The following is a 16,505-nucleotide window of genomic DNA, read 5'->3' as shown; positions in this document are numbered from 1 at the left end:
TCACTGCACCCCCATAATCACCAGGACACCCTACTACACCCCCTCTGACTGGGGGGTCCACACCCTGCCCCCATAATCACTGTGACACTCCACAACACCCTCTCTGACCAGGGGTGGTGGGGGACAACACACAGCACCCCCACAATCACTGTGACACCACACATACACAACACCCTATGTAATCATTAGAGTCAGAAGATTAGGGTTGGAAGAGACCTCAGGAGGTCATCTAGTCCAACCCCCTGCTCAAAGCAGGACCAACCCCAACTAAATCATCCCAGCCAGGGCTTTGTCAAGCCAGGTCTTAAAAATCTCTAAGGATGGGGATTCCACCACCTCCACCACCCTCCTAGTGAAATATTTTTTGCTAATATCCAACCTAGACCTCCCCCACTGCAATGTGAGATCATTGCTCCTTGTTTTGTCATCTGCTATCACTGAGAACAGCCGAGCTCCAGCCTCTTTGGAACCCCCCTTCAGGTAGTTGAAGGCTGCTATCAAATACCCCCGCCACTCTTCTGTTCTGTAGACTAAACAAGCCCAGTTCCCACAGCCTCTCCTCGTAAATCCTATGCCCCGGCCCCCTGATCACTTTTGTTGCCCTCCACTGGACACTCTCCAGTTTGTCCACATCCTTTCCGTAGCGGGGGGCGCAAAACTGGACGCAATACTGCAGATGTGGCCTCACCAGTGCCCAATAGAAGGGAATAATCACTTCCCTTGATCTGCTGACAATGCTCCTACTAATGCAACCGAATATGCCGTTAGCCTTCTTGGCAACAACGGCACACTGCTGACTCATATCCAGCTTCATATCCATTGTGACATCCACCTATCTAAAGCCCCCCATATGAACACTCCCCTGTACTCACTGTGACAACCTCACTCCGTAGAGTCCTTTATAATCATTGGCTCCCTCCAAAAGACCCCCTCAGTCAATGACACTATCCCCTGCAGTTTTCAGAGTAGCAGCCCTGTTAGTCTGTATCCGCAAAAAGAACGAGGAGTACTTGTGGCACCTTAGAGACTAACAAATTTATTTGAGCATAAGCTTTCGTGGGCTATAGTGGGCTGTAGCCCACAAAAGCTTATGCTCAAATAAATTTGTTAGTCTCTAAGGTGCCACAAGCACTCCTGTTCTTTTTATCCCCTGCAGTGTCCTTTTTAATCACCAATACGCCTACCCACCTGCTCCCATTTCATCACTGGGAAATCCCCACACAACCCCATATAATCACGAGGACACCCCCAAAGAACCTTCTATAATCTCTGAGACACCCATCCACAATATCCCCTCAAACACCACTCACAAAGTCCCCTCTTAATCTCCATCACAGGGACTCCCAAAATAACTCATTCAGACCTCCACGACCATTGAGGCAATCTCACACGGTACCAGTCCTCAAGACATCTCATATGTACTTGACCTCTTATGGATAGGATAGATGATTCTTTCTCCTGGGGAAAGAGGTGCTGACTAAAACAGAACCAAAAGATGACCCTGAGTCATCCCCTGACGGAGGCATCTGAATCTTAGACCAGTGGGTCGTTAAGTTGATGAGGGAGCCTGCAGGGCAATGAATTCATCTTAACTGATGATTATGGACTACTTAAAGAAGCCATTCCTGGTTGGCTGGGACTCACTGAGGTGGGCTACTAGAGGTGGTTCAGAGCAGAAAGGTTTGTCTCATAATATTGGCTTAAAGCAGCAGCATGTTGGCCGTGAGATCCCAGCAGCCAGAGGCCAAATAAAACCAGAGGCTGACTCCCTTGAGGAAGGAGTGGAGTTGATGGCATTCACACAATTTTGTGCAATCCTGCTGGCTGGACCTAAGGAATGGGTTTATTGTCACTTGGTAGCCAATCTAAGAGGTGCTGTACTCCTGCTGGAGAATTTTCTAGGTGCTGAGCTGAACTATGGAGCTGTAATCCTAGCTGGGAAATCAGGGTTTAGGTGATGAAAAGCAGGTATGCAGTGAAGGGACAGCCATGAAGAACTATGGATGCCATTTAAAGGATTTTAGTGGGTTGGGATTTCTTGCTTTGAGCCATTATACATTTCTGGGTTGAGGGTCACAAACAGCTCTGCCTAGTTTCACATGGCAGACCTACAGCAGCCTCTACTGTTCCATTCCGGGCTCTCTGCTATTCCTCTGACCGTGCATTTTTTTAAAAAAGGAGGAGCTGCGCAACCTCCCCCTCATACAAATGACCATAGTGGACACGTCCAACATATCACAATTTGCTTTCTCTGTTTGCCTTGAGGACTTCCTGAATGCCACAGTCAGCAGGGCATCTGATTACATCACCTTCCCCAGGAGAGCAATCATGGGGAAGTTCTACTGGAGAGCCCACTTTCTGTTGGTGCTGGGAACCATGCATAGAACCCATAGTTCCTGGAGTGCTCCCAGCTGAAACATTGCAGCCTTTAGGAACAGGAAATATTTCTGTTCAATGCATGAAGATGCTGTGTGTATGAAACCTGCAAACTACCAAATTTTACTTTGCAAACTTTTGAAATTTTTGTTCATAGCCTTTAGATCTTCCTGCATTGGGAGACTTCTTTCCTACATACTCAGAGGAGGTCATACACTTATAGAGTCCATATAGTTGTCTGTCGAGCTAAGAGTTAATTTGACCATGGTAAGAATATACGTTCCTTAATCAATAGCAGGTGTTTTTCCTCTTCTGCGTGTGACCGATTACATTTTTAGCTGTCATAATAAGATGGTTGCCAAGATTTTGATAAAAGTTCATCAGAGGAGTATTTGGATAGAATCCTAAGGGGGGGAAATGGCTGGGTAAAATGGAATGTGGAGTCCTCTGATGCCATTTGAAATGTCTTTGACCTTCAACCAGAAATCTAGTATGACTGTACAAAACCATCACAAGTGGCTAAAGAAACCAGTGACTAGTGGTTTCTAATTTTTCCATTTTTGGGTGTCCAGCCCCAGCTTGAGATACCCTGAACAGGCCTGATGTTCAAAAGGCAGGTACTTGTCCCTGTCTGAAAATCAGGCCCTTTAAATGTGTCTCAGATTGGGCACCCAAAAATTGCGGTATCTAAAATCACTAGTCATTTTTGAAAATTGAAACCCAGACCTGTTATATTTTCATGAACATTTATAGAAAGTATCATTTTATTTGTCATTTTTTAGGTGTCGTGTATCCTTTAAACCAGTTTAAGCTGAATTTCTTTCGCAGTGTAGAATGACACTGACATATGGTCCCTAATGAGTATGTGAATCCTAATAAGTTGTCTTTGTCTGTGATATATGTTTAAATTTCTCTTTTCATTTTTAAGATAGGAGACATCAAATGAACAGTAAAATTTTAACAGTATCTAAGACTATCTGACTATTTTCTGTTTAACCTCATGGGCCAGATTGTGATACCTTTACTCATGTTGAGTTGTATCTTCTTCTGCAAGTAGTTCCACTGAATTTAGTGTGAGTACTCGCGCTGTAATTATTCAGCATGAGGAAGAGGATCATCTTATGGCCCCTTTGAAGCAGCTCATTCTGTTACAGTATATATATATACTGTATAGTGCTTTCTTAGTACACTGTGGTGTATCCTCTATGAAATTATATTTAAGATCATTGAGTGTTAATTCCAGCCATAGGCTCATGAGTCGGTTTTACAATCTATGTGCAGGTCATAGCATAATTGCTGTGAGACAATGTGTGAATTTTGACCATGCTTGCTAATATTTTCTCATTTTTGTCCTTTTTCCTCAACAGATGCAGCTTGAATGAGATCAAGAGGCCAGAGTTTCACACGTGGAGTTGCTTTCCTTGTTCACTGTAAGATGATGATTCTTTTGGCAATCAACAGTGCTTGTGATACTAAGGATCTTATTTCTATACATTTTACATCTGTCATGTTCTGTATACATAGCTCTGAGGTGTTTTGTATCACAATGCCTATAATTTCTGACTATACTGTCACATGTAACTAATAGTTTTGAACATTCCCATACAATATGAAAAAATTCCAGCTTTAATATAGCATCTGGTACAATATTTAGAGTTTTGGGGCTGGATTCTCCCATCCTCTAAGGCCACAAGCAGTGGAAACCAGAGGACTCTCTGCAGGGGGAAACCTGGCAGAGATAACTCTTCTGCCTCTTGCACCAGCAGCTCCTCACCTCATCCTTGAATATGAAGGGAAATATGCTGGTGGGAAAGCTGAGGTGGAGTGGGGATTCAAGCCTTCTTCTTTAAAGCACTGATCCAGCAAAACACTTCTGCCTGTGCTTAACTTTAACAATGACTTAGGACTACTCAAATGCTTAAAGTTAAGCACAGGCTTAACTTTGCTGGAATGGTTGAAGTGCTTGCGGGATCAGGGCCTTTGTCCCCAGTAGCTAAGGAGCTGCCTGCAAAAGGTTGATTTTCCAAACTGTATTTATCAGGCCTTGTGAAGTCTACAGGGATTCTTCACAATTAAGTAGGGCACCTTTGATTTCTAAGCAACATTTGTCTGAATGGGAGGAATGTCACACCAATATGGCTCTTTGGTCTTGTTTACATGAGAAAACTGAATTGGTTTAATGTAAGGCATCATTTTAAACTAGTTTAGTTAAACCAGTGCAAAAGCCTTCGTGGACACTCTGATTTTGGTTTAAACAAGGCTTATTTCAGTTTCGCTTAAGTCAATTAGGAATCAGTTTAAACTAAACTCAAATAAGCCACTCTCAATGCAAACTCAGGTCTAATTTGTAGTATCCTAGCAACATTTCTGTTTGCTAGATTTCTCCCCCCTGTTGAATATCTAGATTTCAGATCAGTATAGGCCAGACTGTAAACCTACTACTCATATTGGTGACCAATTACTCACACAAGTAGTCCCCCTGAAGTCAATGGCAATACTTATTTGAGTAACTGCACACTAGGGATGAGGGATTTATAATCTAGCCCTTTCATTGTAAACTCTTTGAGATGGGGACTGTGTAATTATATACGTGCACAATGGGGCCCTGATTGGACACCTTAAGTGCTACTGCAATCGAAAGAATAATACTCCCCATATGTGTTAGTTTCATTTTCACAAGACTAATCTTTTTATTATAACTATTATTATTTTCTATCTGCATTTTTAATCACTCTTGGTCTCTTTGAGTTAGTTCTGTCTTTATAGTTATTTTCAGCTCCTCCTAAATTAGTCTCTTTCATGAAGCTGTTAAGGAAGTGCAGACCAAACAGATCACTGCAGCACCCTACTGGACTTCCCCAACTCAGTACAGTGCCATTTATCATTATCATATATTTATTGTCCTTCAGGCAGTTTGTTATTCAGCAGCTCATGTCCAAACCAATCTACATTAATCTTTCAAGTAAGATTCTAGGAGACATGCTATTAGTTTCAGCCAGTAAGAGCTAAGCTGAGCTGCTCTCAGCAGGTAATTGTCTCTTCCTGCATGCAATATTAAGGAGATGTTAAACATATATATCAGCTAGAGGTCACTCTCTGATGATCTTTCTGTTAACACTTGGCTGCTTCATCTCCAGCATCTTTTGGGGACTAACTTGTATATCTTTTACAAATCATACTTAGATTGCAAGCTCTCTGGGACAGGAGCCATGGCCAAAATTTTCAATAATAGGAGCCTAAAGTTGGGTTCCTCAATCCCTATTTAGGCTCCTAAATAAATAACCTGATTTTCAAAAGCATTTAGCTCCCAGCAACTTCCAGTGATCTCCATTGGTGCAACTGAATGCTCAACATTTTTGAAAATCAGGACACGTCGTTCAAGAGCCTAAATATGAATTTTGGAGCCTGACTTTAGGCCCCTATTTTTGAATGTCTTTGCTCATGGCTTCCTACATATTCAGTAAGGTTCTTAGCTATTTTGGAGCACTCCGTAAATAACAAGTACTAATTATCTGGCTGGTTGATAGATGAGCACTTACCATACTTTTGGCAGGCATCAATTAGTTTGTCAATGGCCCAAGCCCAGGCGGAGAAAGAAATTTTGGAGAAAAGAAGGAGGAAGGAAGAAATTCCCCAAAAGAGGGTTAAACTACAGCAAAAGGATTCCTGCAGTTATATTTTGGGTCACAAGAATCTCATCTGGAAAGAAGATAGAGGGAAAGCCCAGGGGGACCAAGAGAAAGGGACGTCTAGTATCAGTCTCCGTGGCATCCCAGCATAGTTATTCACCAGGACTTCAGAGGCTAGTTCTAGATAGTTGCTTCTTCGTCTTCATCTTCGTCGTCATCATTCCCCCCCTTTGTTGCGTGGAATTCGTATAGCACTACACACATCCCAGCCAACCAGGCTGCCACAGTGCCGGCAGAGAATATACAGAAGCCAATCAGACCCAGGAAGGCATAGTCCGTATCGTATAAATGGAGAAGACAGGTGTAGTGGAGCTTCGACTCCACCTCAGGCATTGACCAGCCATGTAGAGCTGCTGGGCTGTAGCAGGTGATGTTCTCAGGATCTGTAGGGGAAACACAGAAGAAATCCTCTCTTGTGTGTGCCTTTAGCAACAGTAAATAGGAGTCTGGAGGCAACGTAGAAAAATAACTTATCTTCACACAAATGTCCCTAGTAATAAAGGATGCTGGGGAGGGTAAAATCAGTGTGGTTTTGTCTCTGTATCTGAATAACATTCAGGATGAGCCTGAACACCCCCAAATTTGGGGCAACTTCAGTTCTGCATGTGGATCCAAACACAGCTCTGCATAAAACGTTGGTGCTCTGTTTCCTTATGAGGCATCTGAAGCTTTTAACAGGCCTGGCTAGGGCATTGTTTTGCAGTACAGTTGGGCTGCCTGAATTGCCCATCAGCTGCAGCTTCCCTCGAGTCCCCCTTCGCTGGTGGGATGGGTTTGGATGCATAGAACATGCATCTTATCTGTCCCATCTCATCTGTATCTATGGCAGTGGCTCACATGAGTAGGGAGCTTCTTATTTCCCTCCCAGCTGGAAAGAGAGGTGCTCTTGGTCAAAGGCACTCGGCCTGGATATGTTTACCTGCAGCATTAAAGTTTAACTGCAGTTCTCACCCTAGTCCCAGGGAAACATAAAACCTCCTGCCTGTTTCACACACAAAGTGTTACTGGAAGGTAGCAAAGCCTGACAGGGAAGAGAATGAGAGCTGACACATAGGCCTTCTGCCCTTTCTGTCAACTGTTTATTCATCCCTCTCTGGTACCCATGATTAGCAGCTGTGATGCTGATAGGGAAAATCCCTCTTCTCCCTCTCAGTCCTAACAGAAGCTGCTCCTTCTCCCTCTGCCCCACCATGTGAATGTCTCCAACATGCACATGAAATCTGTGATGTGAATATGGAGATTGACCTCGTGCAAGAAAAACACACTTATTATTAAACACAAATAACCAAAGCCCCCAGTTTCCCACAGCTGTTGCATGGGGCTTCAAGACTGGTGCACCCAGTCATCTGCTGTAACCCTCTTTTGTTTTGGTGCCTGTAATAATACATATGGTTTCTTACACTCCTGTATAAGTTTCCAGCACACTTTCTCCTATCTACAATGTTATTACTATGATTAGTTCTTTACACAGCTCCATAGGCATGTGTAGCACTTACAGGCAAACAAAAGAGCTTCCTGCCCCAAAGCAGGTACTCAAATAACCTTAACTCTGCACTGAATAACACCAGCCTCCAATCTTCCTTTCTTTGTTTTTACAGAGGGTCTTGCTCAGCCAATCCTTAAACAATTACCATTGTCAGAATCTCCTCTCAGCATTGTGCTGTGTGTAATTCTTTAAAGACTGGGACTTGTGTACATTTGGAGTTGGGAAAAGCCAGCATACATTTCAAACATGCTCTTACTCTTGGGACCAAAACGACTCTGGGAAAGTGAAATGGAGACTCTTCTACCCTGTGCATAAGCAACAGCTACAATCCAGTTACATAATCTGAGGTAGAAAAAAAAACCAGCTGGATTTAGGCATTTCAAGTGACTTAAGAAAAAAATCATTTTTCAGGTCCCAATTTAGGAAAGCATCACTATTCAGAACAGCACTTAAGAGTGTGCTTAAGTATCATTGGAGTCAAAGGGATTTGAGCAGATGCTCATGTGCTTTCCTGATCCAGGACTTCATGTTGTAAATTGAGTCAATTTGCTCTGGCATCCTTGAGAATGAGAGAGAACGTATGGGAGCCCCACAATAGCTAATGCACAAGAGACACTTTCCTGAGTACGTTTCAGAGTAGCAGCCATTGTTAGTTTGTGTGTGGGGGCGGGGGGATGAGAAAACCTGGATTTGTATTGGAAATGGCCCACCTTGATTATCATACACATTGTAAGGAGAGTGATCACTTTAGATAAGCTATTACCAGCAGGAGAGTGGGGTGGGAGGAGGTATTTTTTCATGCTTTGTGTGTATATAATAAGATCTTCTAAACTTTCCACAGTATGCATCCGATGAAGTGAGCTGTAGCTCACGAAAGCTTATGCTCAAATAAATTGGTTAGTCTCTAAGGTGCCACAAGTACTCCTTTTCTTTTTATGTTCAAGGAGAGACACCCAGAAATGGAACATCAGGACGATTTACAGGTTAGGGTGGGGATGCATTGGCAGAACTATGGGGAGCCCTGGGTAGGAAAAGCAGCGTACTAGAGGTCAGAATCGAGGTGGGCTGGGAATGGTGTGTGAGGCCCCAGGGCTGGAATAATGGTACCTCTTGCATTTTCACTTAAGAGGGGTTTTTTGAATCTACCATTAGAAACGCAGAAATTTAACACCACTAGCAAAAAACTACACTACAGAATGGAACTCCAGAAACATCCGGAAGTTCAGAGGAGCGGCTTTCCCCATCCAGAGCTTGCCTCAGAGCTGCCTGTGGGTAATATAGCAGGACAGACACATGGCACTTTGAACTGATCACAGACTACAGTGGCACCAGCTGAGGTGAGAGCAGGAATTTTAAAGGTCTAGCAATCTCCTTGTTTCTTATCACTTAAAGACGGTTCTTGATTGTTAGTTTAGCATTTTGTGGTTGCTTGTGTGTGTGTGCGTGTACACGCGCATTGTTTGTATGCAGCTGAGGGGAGATATAATCGCTCTCTATAAATACATAGATGGATAAATACCAGAGGGGAGAGGAGTTATTTAAATTAAGGGTTAATGTGGACAGAATAACAAAAGGATATAAACTGACCATCAACAAGTTTAGGCTTTAAATTAAATGAAGGTTCTAACCATTAGAGGAGTGAAGTTCTGGAACAGCCTTCTAAGGGGAGCAGCGGGGGCAAAAAACCTACCTGGCTTAAAGACTGAGCTTGATAAGTTTATGGAGCACATGGTATGATGAAACTGCCTACAATGGCATGGCCCATCTGTGACTGCTAGTAGCAAATATCCCCACCAGCCAGAGATGGGACACTAGATGGGGATGGCTCTGAGCTACTACAAAGAATTCTTTCCCAGCTGTCTGGTTAGTGGCTCTTGACCATGTGCTCAGGGTCTAACTGATTGCCATATTTGGGCTCAGGAAGGAATTTCCCCCCGGGTCAGATTGGCAGAGACCCTGGGGTTTTTTTTGCCTTCCTCTGCAGCATGGGGCACGGGTCACTTGTTGGTTTAAACTAGGGTAAATAGTGGATTCTCTGTAACTTGAAGTCTTTTAATCATGAATTGAGGACTTCAGTAACTCAGCCAGAAGTTAGGGGTCTATTACAGGAATGGGTGGGTGAGGTTCTGTGGCCTGCGATGTGTAGGACATCAGACTAGATGATCATGATGGTCCCTTCTGGCCTTAAAGTCTATGAGTCTATGAGCTAGGCATTAATGGGTGCCCTTGTATGTGTTTGATGGTGTGTGTATTGTTATGGTCAGAGGGCCCAATCCATGGCTAAGGTAAATTGGCACAGTTCAGTTGACTTCAATGGACCTGTGCTACTTTACATCAACTGCGAATCTGGCCTATAATGTGAAAGAGTAACAGTGACATTCTGATACAGAAAGCAGAACCATCTGCTTAGTTCCAGCCAAATCTTGGGGTGCCTGGGCTGGCACACAAAGTCCTCACCTGGGAAGCGAACGCCACTCTCTTTCATCCAGAGGGTGAAGTCCAAGAAGGAGCAGTTACAGTTCCAGAGGTTTTCACTTAGACCCAGGGACTTCAGATTGGGCAGATCCTTGACAATGCTAGTATCCAGGAACGTCAAGCCAGTCCGGCTCACATCCAGGTGCCTCAGCCAGGTGTTGTTGGCAAAGGAATCCTTCTCAATCTCCACCAGATTTGGGTTGTTCGAGATCTTCAACACCACCAGGCTACTGAGCTGTGAGAAAGTGGTGAAGGTGACCCGGGTGAGGTTGTTGAAGCTGAGGTCTAGGTAGATGAGCTTGTTGAGACTGATAAAGGCAAAATCCAGATCTTCACTAATGGCATTCTCCCTGCAGTCCAGATAGACCAAGTCACTTAGGAAGTTCAGCTCCACCGATGGCAGGTAGGAGATGTTGTTGGTAGCCAGAATCAGCTGCCTTGTGTCCAGTGGAATGGTCGTGGGGAAATCTTGCAGCTGCTGCCCTGTGCAGTTCACTTCCAGGTATTCACAGGTACACTTTGCTGGACAGTTCAGGGTCTTTGCCTTCACTCCCATTCCAAAAAGAAGCACCAGCCACAGGGATTTGGGGCCATTAGGAGGGGACATGACACGGCACCTTATCTACTATAGCTCCTCCACACTGCTTCAGCCCTTCAGAGAATGCTGGGGCAGAGGCCCTGCAGAGCTACAAAGAACCGGCCCTGTGCAAGCAGTTTTCTCATTCCAGTAAGACCGAAGAGGAGTTGAGCTGTGAGGCTGTTTGGAAGCTCTCTGTATCCCTCACTGATGCAGCTGCCTGGCAGATTGCCTACTTGGCTGCTTAGAGAGAGAGCTCACCCTCTTTGTGCTTGAAAGTAAAGAAGAGCTGCTTGCAAATGGGAACATCTACGAGTCACGTTGGTTGCCAGTTGACACCTTTGTGACATCAGCAGCTTGCAAAGGCAGCCTGGCTTCAGAGAGAGAATTCTAACCTGGCCAGCAGTGCAGATCTGTGTGTGTGTATATACAAATGTGCCTGTCTGTGTCTCACGCGGGCACAAAGCTCTGTGTGTGTGGCTGTACTGAAAGAGTGTAGTGCTTGATGCAACGAGGTCCATGTGAGTGCAGTGCCTGTGTATACAAGTGTGTATTTATGTAATGGTGATATAATGGGGGTGTTCATTTGCTCTGGTAGATATATAGTTCTGCTTGATAGAACAAATAGGCTTGTATCTATATCTACAATGCTCGTGTGTGTGTGTGTCTTGGTTTTGTTTCCTTTCCTTGGATACATAGATCACACAAAAGAGACTTTCACATGCACTTACACTCAAGGTAAAATTTTTAAACTGCTTAGACCTTTTAGCTTCATTTGTGTTATAGAACCTTCCCTTGATGGTCCTCTGCACACCAGCCTTTTTATTGAGAAGATCTACGTTGTCTTTTGGCCTGAAAGCTCTTTGAGGCCGGAACTGTCACTTATGTGTTTGCACAGTGCCAACGGCAGTGGGGACCAACCTGGTTGTGGCCTTTAGGAGCCACTGCAATATATATGTTAAATTACACACACACAAAGTACATTAAAAACGTTATTAAGGTTGCAAAGTCAAGACCTCAACAATTAGAAAATACCCGAATTATTATTAATTATTATTATTATTTATTATTTCTTACTTTTACAGAAATGTAGGGCTGGAAAGGATCTCAAGAGGTCATCTAGTCTATCCTCCCACACTGAGGCAGGATTAAGTATAACTAGCCCATCCTGGACAGGTGTTGTCTCACCTGCTCTCAAAAACCTCCAACGATGGGGATTCCACAACCTCCCTTGATAACCTGTTCCAGTGCTTAACAATCCTCAGAGTTAGAAAGTTTTCTCTAATATCTAACCTAAATCTCCCTTGCTGCAAACTAAGCCAATTACTTCTTGTCCTACTCTTGGTGGACATGAAGAACAATTGATCACCATCCTCTTTATAGAAACTCTCAGACCAATTCTCCAATTTGTCCAGGTCATTTTGAATTCTAACCCTGTTCTCCAAAGTACTTGCAACGTCTCCCAGCTCGAGACCCCACTTGACCCCTGGAAGACCCCACTTGATATGTCTTCCCACTTTGATGGGAATCATGGATAAGTACTCTTGGAGTATGGCTTTTCAACCAGTTGTGCACCCACCTTACAGTAATTTTATCCAGACCATATTTCCTTAGTTTGTTTATGAAAACGTCATATGGGACTGTGTCAAAAGCCATATGAAAGTCCAGATATATCAAATCAGCCGTCCCTCCCCACCATCCACTAGGCCAGTTACCTTGTCAAAGAAGGAAATTACAATGTTTTGGCACGATTTGTTCTTGACAAATTCATGTTGGCTATTGCTTCACACCTTATTATCCTGTAGGTGCCTACAAACTGATTGGTTAATAATTTGTTCCAGTATCTTTTTAGTTACTGAAGTTAGGCTGACTGCTCTTTAATCTCTGGGTCTCCCTTTTCTTGTTAAATATAGGTAGTGTGTTTGACTTCCTCCAGTCCCCTGAGACCTCACCATGCTCTGTGTGGTTCTTAAAGAGAATTGCTAATGGTTCAGAGTTTGCTTGAGCTAGTTCCTTATGTAGGGTGAATTTCATCAGGCTCTGCCAACTTGAATACATCTAACTTATCTAAATATTCTTTAACCCAGGGGTTCTCAAACTGGTGGGCGGGACCCCTCAGGGGGTTGTGAGGTTATTACATGGGGGGTTGCGAGCTGTCAGCTTCCACCTTAAACCCTGCTTTGCTCCAGCATTTATAATGGTGTTAAATATATAAAAAATGTTTTTAATTTATAAGGGGGGGTTGCACTCAGAGGCTTGCTATGTGAAAGGGGTCACCAGTACAAAAGTTTGAGAACCACTGTTTTAACCTGTTATTTCCCTATTCTGATCTGCATTACTTCCCCCTTATTGTCAATAGTATTTGTGGTAAGCATCTGGTAATAAATCTTTTTAGTAAATGTGGAAAGCAGAAAAGGCATTAAATAATTCTGCTGTCTCTGTGTCATCCATTATTTGCTCTCTTTCCCCATTAAGTAATGGGCCTACACTGTCCTTTGCTTTTCTCTTACTTCTAATGTATTTATAGAACCTCTTATTGCCTTTTATGTCCTTTGTTAGTTGTAACTCATTTGTGCTTTAGTCATTCTGATTTTCTCCCTACATGCGTGCGCTATTCTTTTGAAATCATCCATAGTAATTTGTCCTTGTTTCCACTTTTTATACAATTCCTTTTTGATTTTCAGGCATTACAGAGCTTCTGGTGCAGCCATATTGGTCTCTTCCAGTTCTTCCCATTTTTTTTCTGCATCAGGATAGTTAGCTGTTGTATCTTTAATACAGTATTATCTCTTTTCAAAACTGGCACCTCTTCTGAACTCCCTTTCCCCCTTAGATACCCTTCCCATGGGACCACACCTACCAATTCTCTGAGTTTGTTGAAATCTGCTTTTTTGAAGTCCATTGTCTTTATTCTGCTGCTCTCATTCCTTCCTTTCTTTTAAATCATGAAACTCTCTCATTTCATGATCACTTCTATAGAGCTTTTAATCAGTAGCTCTCAAAGTGCTTTACAAAGGAGGTAATACTGGAAAATACACACAGAGGTGTTTACCTCTGGTTATTTGCATCACTAATTCTCAGATTAATTTCTTTTTCCTTTTATTTTTTTTCATTTTCTAGAGTTAAAATGAAAATCAACTGTAGGGCTTATATTGTGGGGCCTGATTCTGCTCCCGTTGATTTCAATGGCGCAATATTGAATCCTTAAGAATTTTTTTAGAAATGGCCTTCCATTCATTAATAAACTACTTTACTTGATTTGTTAATATTTAGATCCACTAAGGTGGTTGTTGTGCATTGGTGGTTTACACACACACACACACACACAGAGTAATATGACTGATTGATGATGATTGGTGATCCCTCGATTTTGAGGATGATCTCTACCACGGATTTACATATGGGTCCTGAGATGACTCAGGAGTCCGATCCTGGAACCACAAACCCTCCTGCAGTCGGTACAGACATTTCGTGGCAGGCCAGGAGGAGGGCTGGGGCCTCCTGAACAGTGGGAGGAAATCTGTCAGGAGTCTTACACAGCCCCACAGTGGGTGTGAATGCGACACACGAAAGAAGTGGTTTGTGCTCTGTAAAGGGAGTATTAATAAACCATAACTATGAAGTGGGGTATTTTGTTTGAAATAATCTGGGGTAGGCGACTGATGGGAAGAATCTGAGTGGGCGCTAAGGGCGGTGCACCTGCAAGCCTGTGAGGGGCTACAAGGCAGTGCACTCGCACAACCAATGGGGTGTGATGCGTGTGGGCAGTCTTAGTGGGTGGAGTTGTGTGGGGGATGGGGAGTGGCTTACCCACAGCTGCTTCCCTGATGCTTGTTTGCTTTCAGTGAGGAGCCAGCAGAGGTGGTGGGAGCTACTCTCCTGTCAGTCTGTGGCAGGAAACAAAGAGCCAGGCAGGCAGCAGGGAGAGGGTAGCGTGGGGTGAGGGGGGGAAGGAGGGAAGGAAACAGGGATTCTGCAGCCTCTGTATGTACACTCCAGACTCACCTTGAGGGGGGACTTTAGGGGTTGGGGAGAGTATTACTGGGGAGGGGAGAGGTGTAGAAGAACGCAATGGTGCCAACCTAAGTGATTTTGAGTACTTTTGACATGTGATTGGCAAAAACTCGAGCTTTGAGGTTGGCAACCTTGCTCGGAGGCTCTGTGTGAAAGCATGCAAGCAGAGTCTTTGTGGAAAGAACCAGCTCAAAGCAAGGCGGGTTGAGTGGTGCTTCCCTGCCTCAGGGAGCAGCCTGCTTTGTCTCTCCCTGTTTTTGGGTCTTGTGTGTTATTGTGCTGAATTCTAAAAAATAAAGTCATGTTATATTACAGCCTTCCAGCAAGAGTATTTAGGTTTTTATCTAACTTCTATATGTATGCTGGGAACATAACAGCCACCCCATTACACTTGTTTATAAAGAAAAATAATTCTCAACATTCAGAAATAAGATACGAATGGGATCATATTGTGTAGGTGAAGATGAGATAACCATGACTTCTTTCAGCAAAAGGGAGCAGAATGAAAAGATAACTGTGATGGGGTGTTCACCCCACACTGGCATGGAAGGGGTTAATGGAGGCCTCGGGGGCCTGCCATACCCCATCCCAGAAAGGAGCAGGGGAGGAGAGTCCTCCATGCAGCCTAGGAAGGCTGCACAGGAAACAGCCAATTGGAGGGAGGCTGCAAAGAGCAGCCAATCAGGGCCTAGCAGGCTAGTACAAAAGACTCTGTAGGGGCAGAGTCATTTTCCGTTGCTGTGGGGACCCCAAGGAGGGAGGACTGTGTTTTTAACAGGCTGCAGCAAGGGTAGCGTTGGAGACAGAACAGTTGCTGGCAGGGAAGGGGGGTCAAGAGGGAGCTCCTGGCTGGCTGTTGGGAGTTGCTGGCTGAATGCCCTGAGATAAGAGCAAAGAAGGACCAGGGCGTGGGGAAGTGGCCCAGGGAATTGAAGTAGCATTGAAGGAAGTTAAGGAGATGGAGCAGGAGGCTGTTATCTATAGGGTCCCTGGGTCGGGACACGGAGTAGTGGGCAGGCCTGGATCTCTGCCATTTGCCACTGGGGATTGGCTTGAAGGGGGAAATACAGATGTTGACTCAGCTGGAGGGTTGAGTCATGAAGAGGACATTGCGGTACTTGGACTGAGGCAAGTCTGCAGGCAGAGAAGATGATAATAGGGCACCACCTGAAGAGGGCACACTGGCTGGCAGAGCTATTCCCTGTGAATGCCAGTAGGAGGCGCCTCTGTGGTGCGAGGACCCCATCACAGTAATTCTGAACTTTCAAACAAAACTTCTAAGGGACTACGGTCAAAGCCCTAATGTTGGAGACTTCCAGGTTTTTGTGCCAGAAAATTACAGTTTCTTTGAAATTATACAACGTAAAGATCCTAGTGGAGAACTAAGGGGGACAGAATGATGCTGCTTAGCCATTGACAGAAACAAGAAAAAAGATAGCAATGACCCACACACCTATTCTTCGGTACTATGGGAGAACAGCAGGGTTCTAGTTGTGGCTGTAATGTACTTAGGGGCAGTTTGTCAATAATTTCAGGTGAGAGAACACATGCAGTGTGTCAAAGCTCTGACTAGGTTACTAGGCGAGATTGACCATTTATTTCTCTTCCTGTAAGGGGCACCTTCTCTTGATGAAACCTCCTGGGGGAGGTTTAGGTTGGATATTAGGAAAAACTTTTTCACTAGGAGGGTCGTGAAGCACTGGAATGCATTACCTAGGGAGGTGGTGGAATCTCCTTCCTTTGAGGTTTTTAAGGTCAGGCTTGACTGGGATGATTTAGTTGGGGATTGGTCCTGCTTTGATTCATAGATTCATAGATATTAAGGTCAGAAGGGACCATTATGATCATCTAATCTGACCTCCTGCACAACGCAGGCCACGGAATCTCA

General features: G+C 44.1%; 1 protein-coding gene across 1 annotated transcript; it reads right to left on the bottom strand.

Moving 5' to 3' along the window:
• Positions 1 to 5,352: 5,352 nt before the first annotated feature.
• On the bottom strand, positions 5,353 to 10,805 carry LRRC52 (leucine rich repeat containing 52). The gene is made up of 2 exons (XM_007061235.4): positions 10,009 to 10,805; positions 5,353 to 6,448 (listed from the first exon to the last, which is right to left on the bottom strand). Exons 1-2 carry the CDS (start codon positions 10,631 to 10,633, stop codon positions 6,186 to 6,188), a joined length of 888 nt encoding a protein of 295 aa, XP_007061297.2. The 5' UTR covers positions 10,634 to 10,805; the 3' UTR covers positions 5,353 to 6,185.
• Between the last annotated feature and the right edge of the window lie 5,700 nt (positions 10,806 to 16,505).

This window comes from Chelonia mydas, chromosome 8 (assembly GCF_015237465.2).
Source record: "Chelonia mydas isolate rCheMyd1 chromosome 8, rCheMyd1.pri.v2, whole genome shotgun sequence".
Taxonomy (NCBI): domain Eukaryota; kingdom Metazoa; phylum Chordata; order Testudines; family Cheloniidae; genus Chelonia; species Chelonia mydas.
This window is presented reverse-complemented; position numbering and strand designations above follow the sequence as displayed.

What these genes read in the sequence shown, in the direction of transcription:
- LRRC52 (XM_007061235.4), bottom strand. Translation starts at nt 10,633, where the DNA reads ATGTCCCCTCCTAATGGCCCCAAATCCCTGTGGCTGGTGCTTCTTTTT. An exon ending in GAGTGGCGTTCGCTTCCCAG is followed by an intron (nt 6,449 to 10,008) that starts GTGAGGACTTTG and finishes TTTCCCCTACAG; the next exon opens with ATCCTGAGAACATCACCTGC.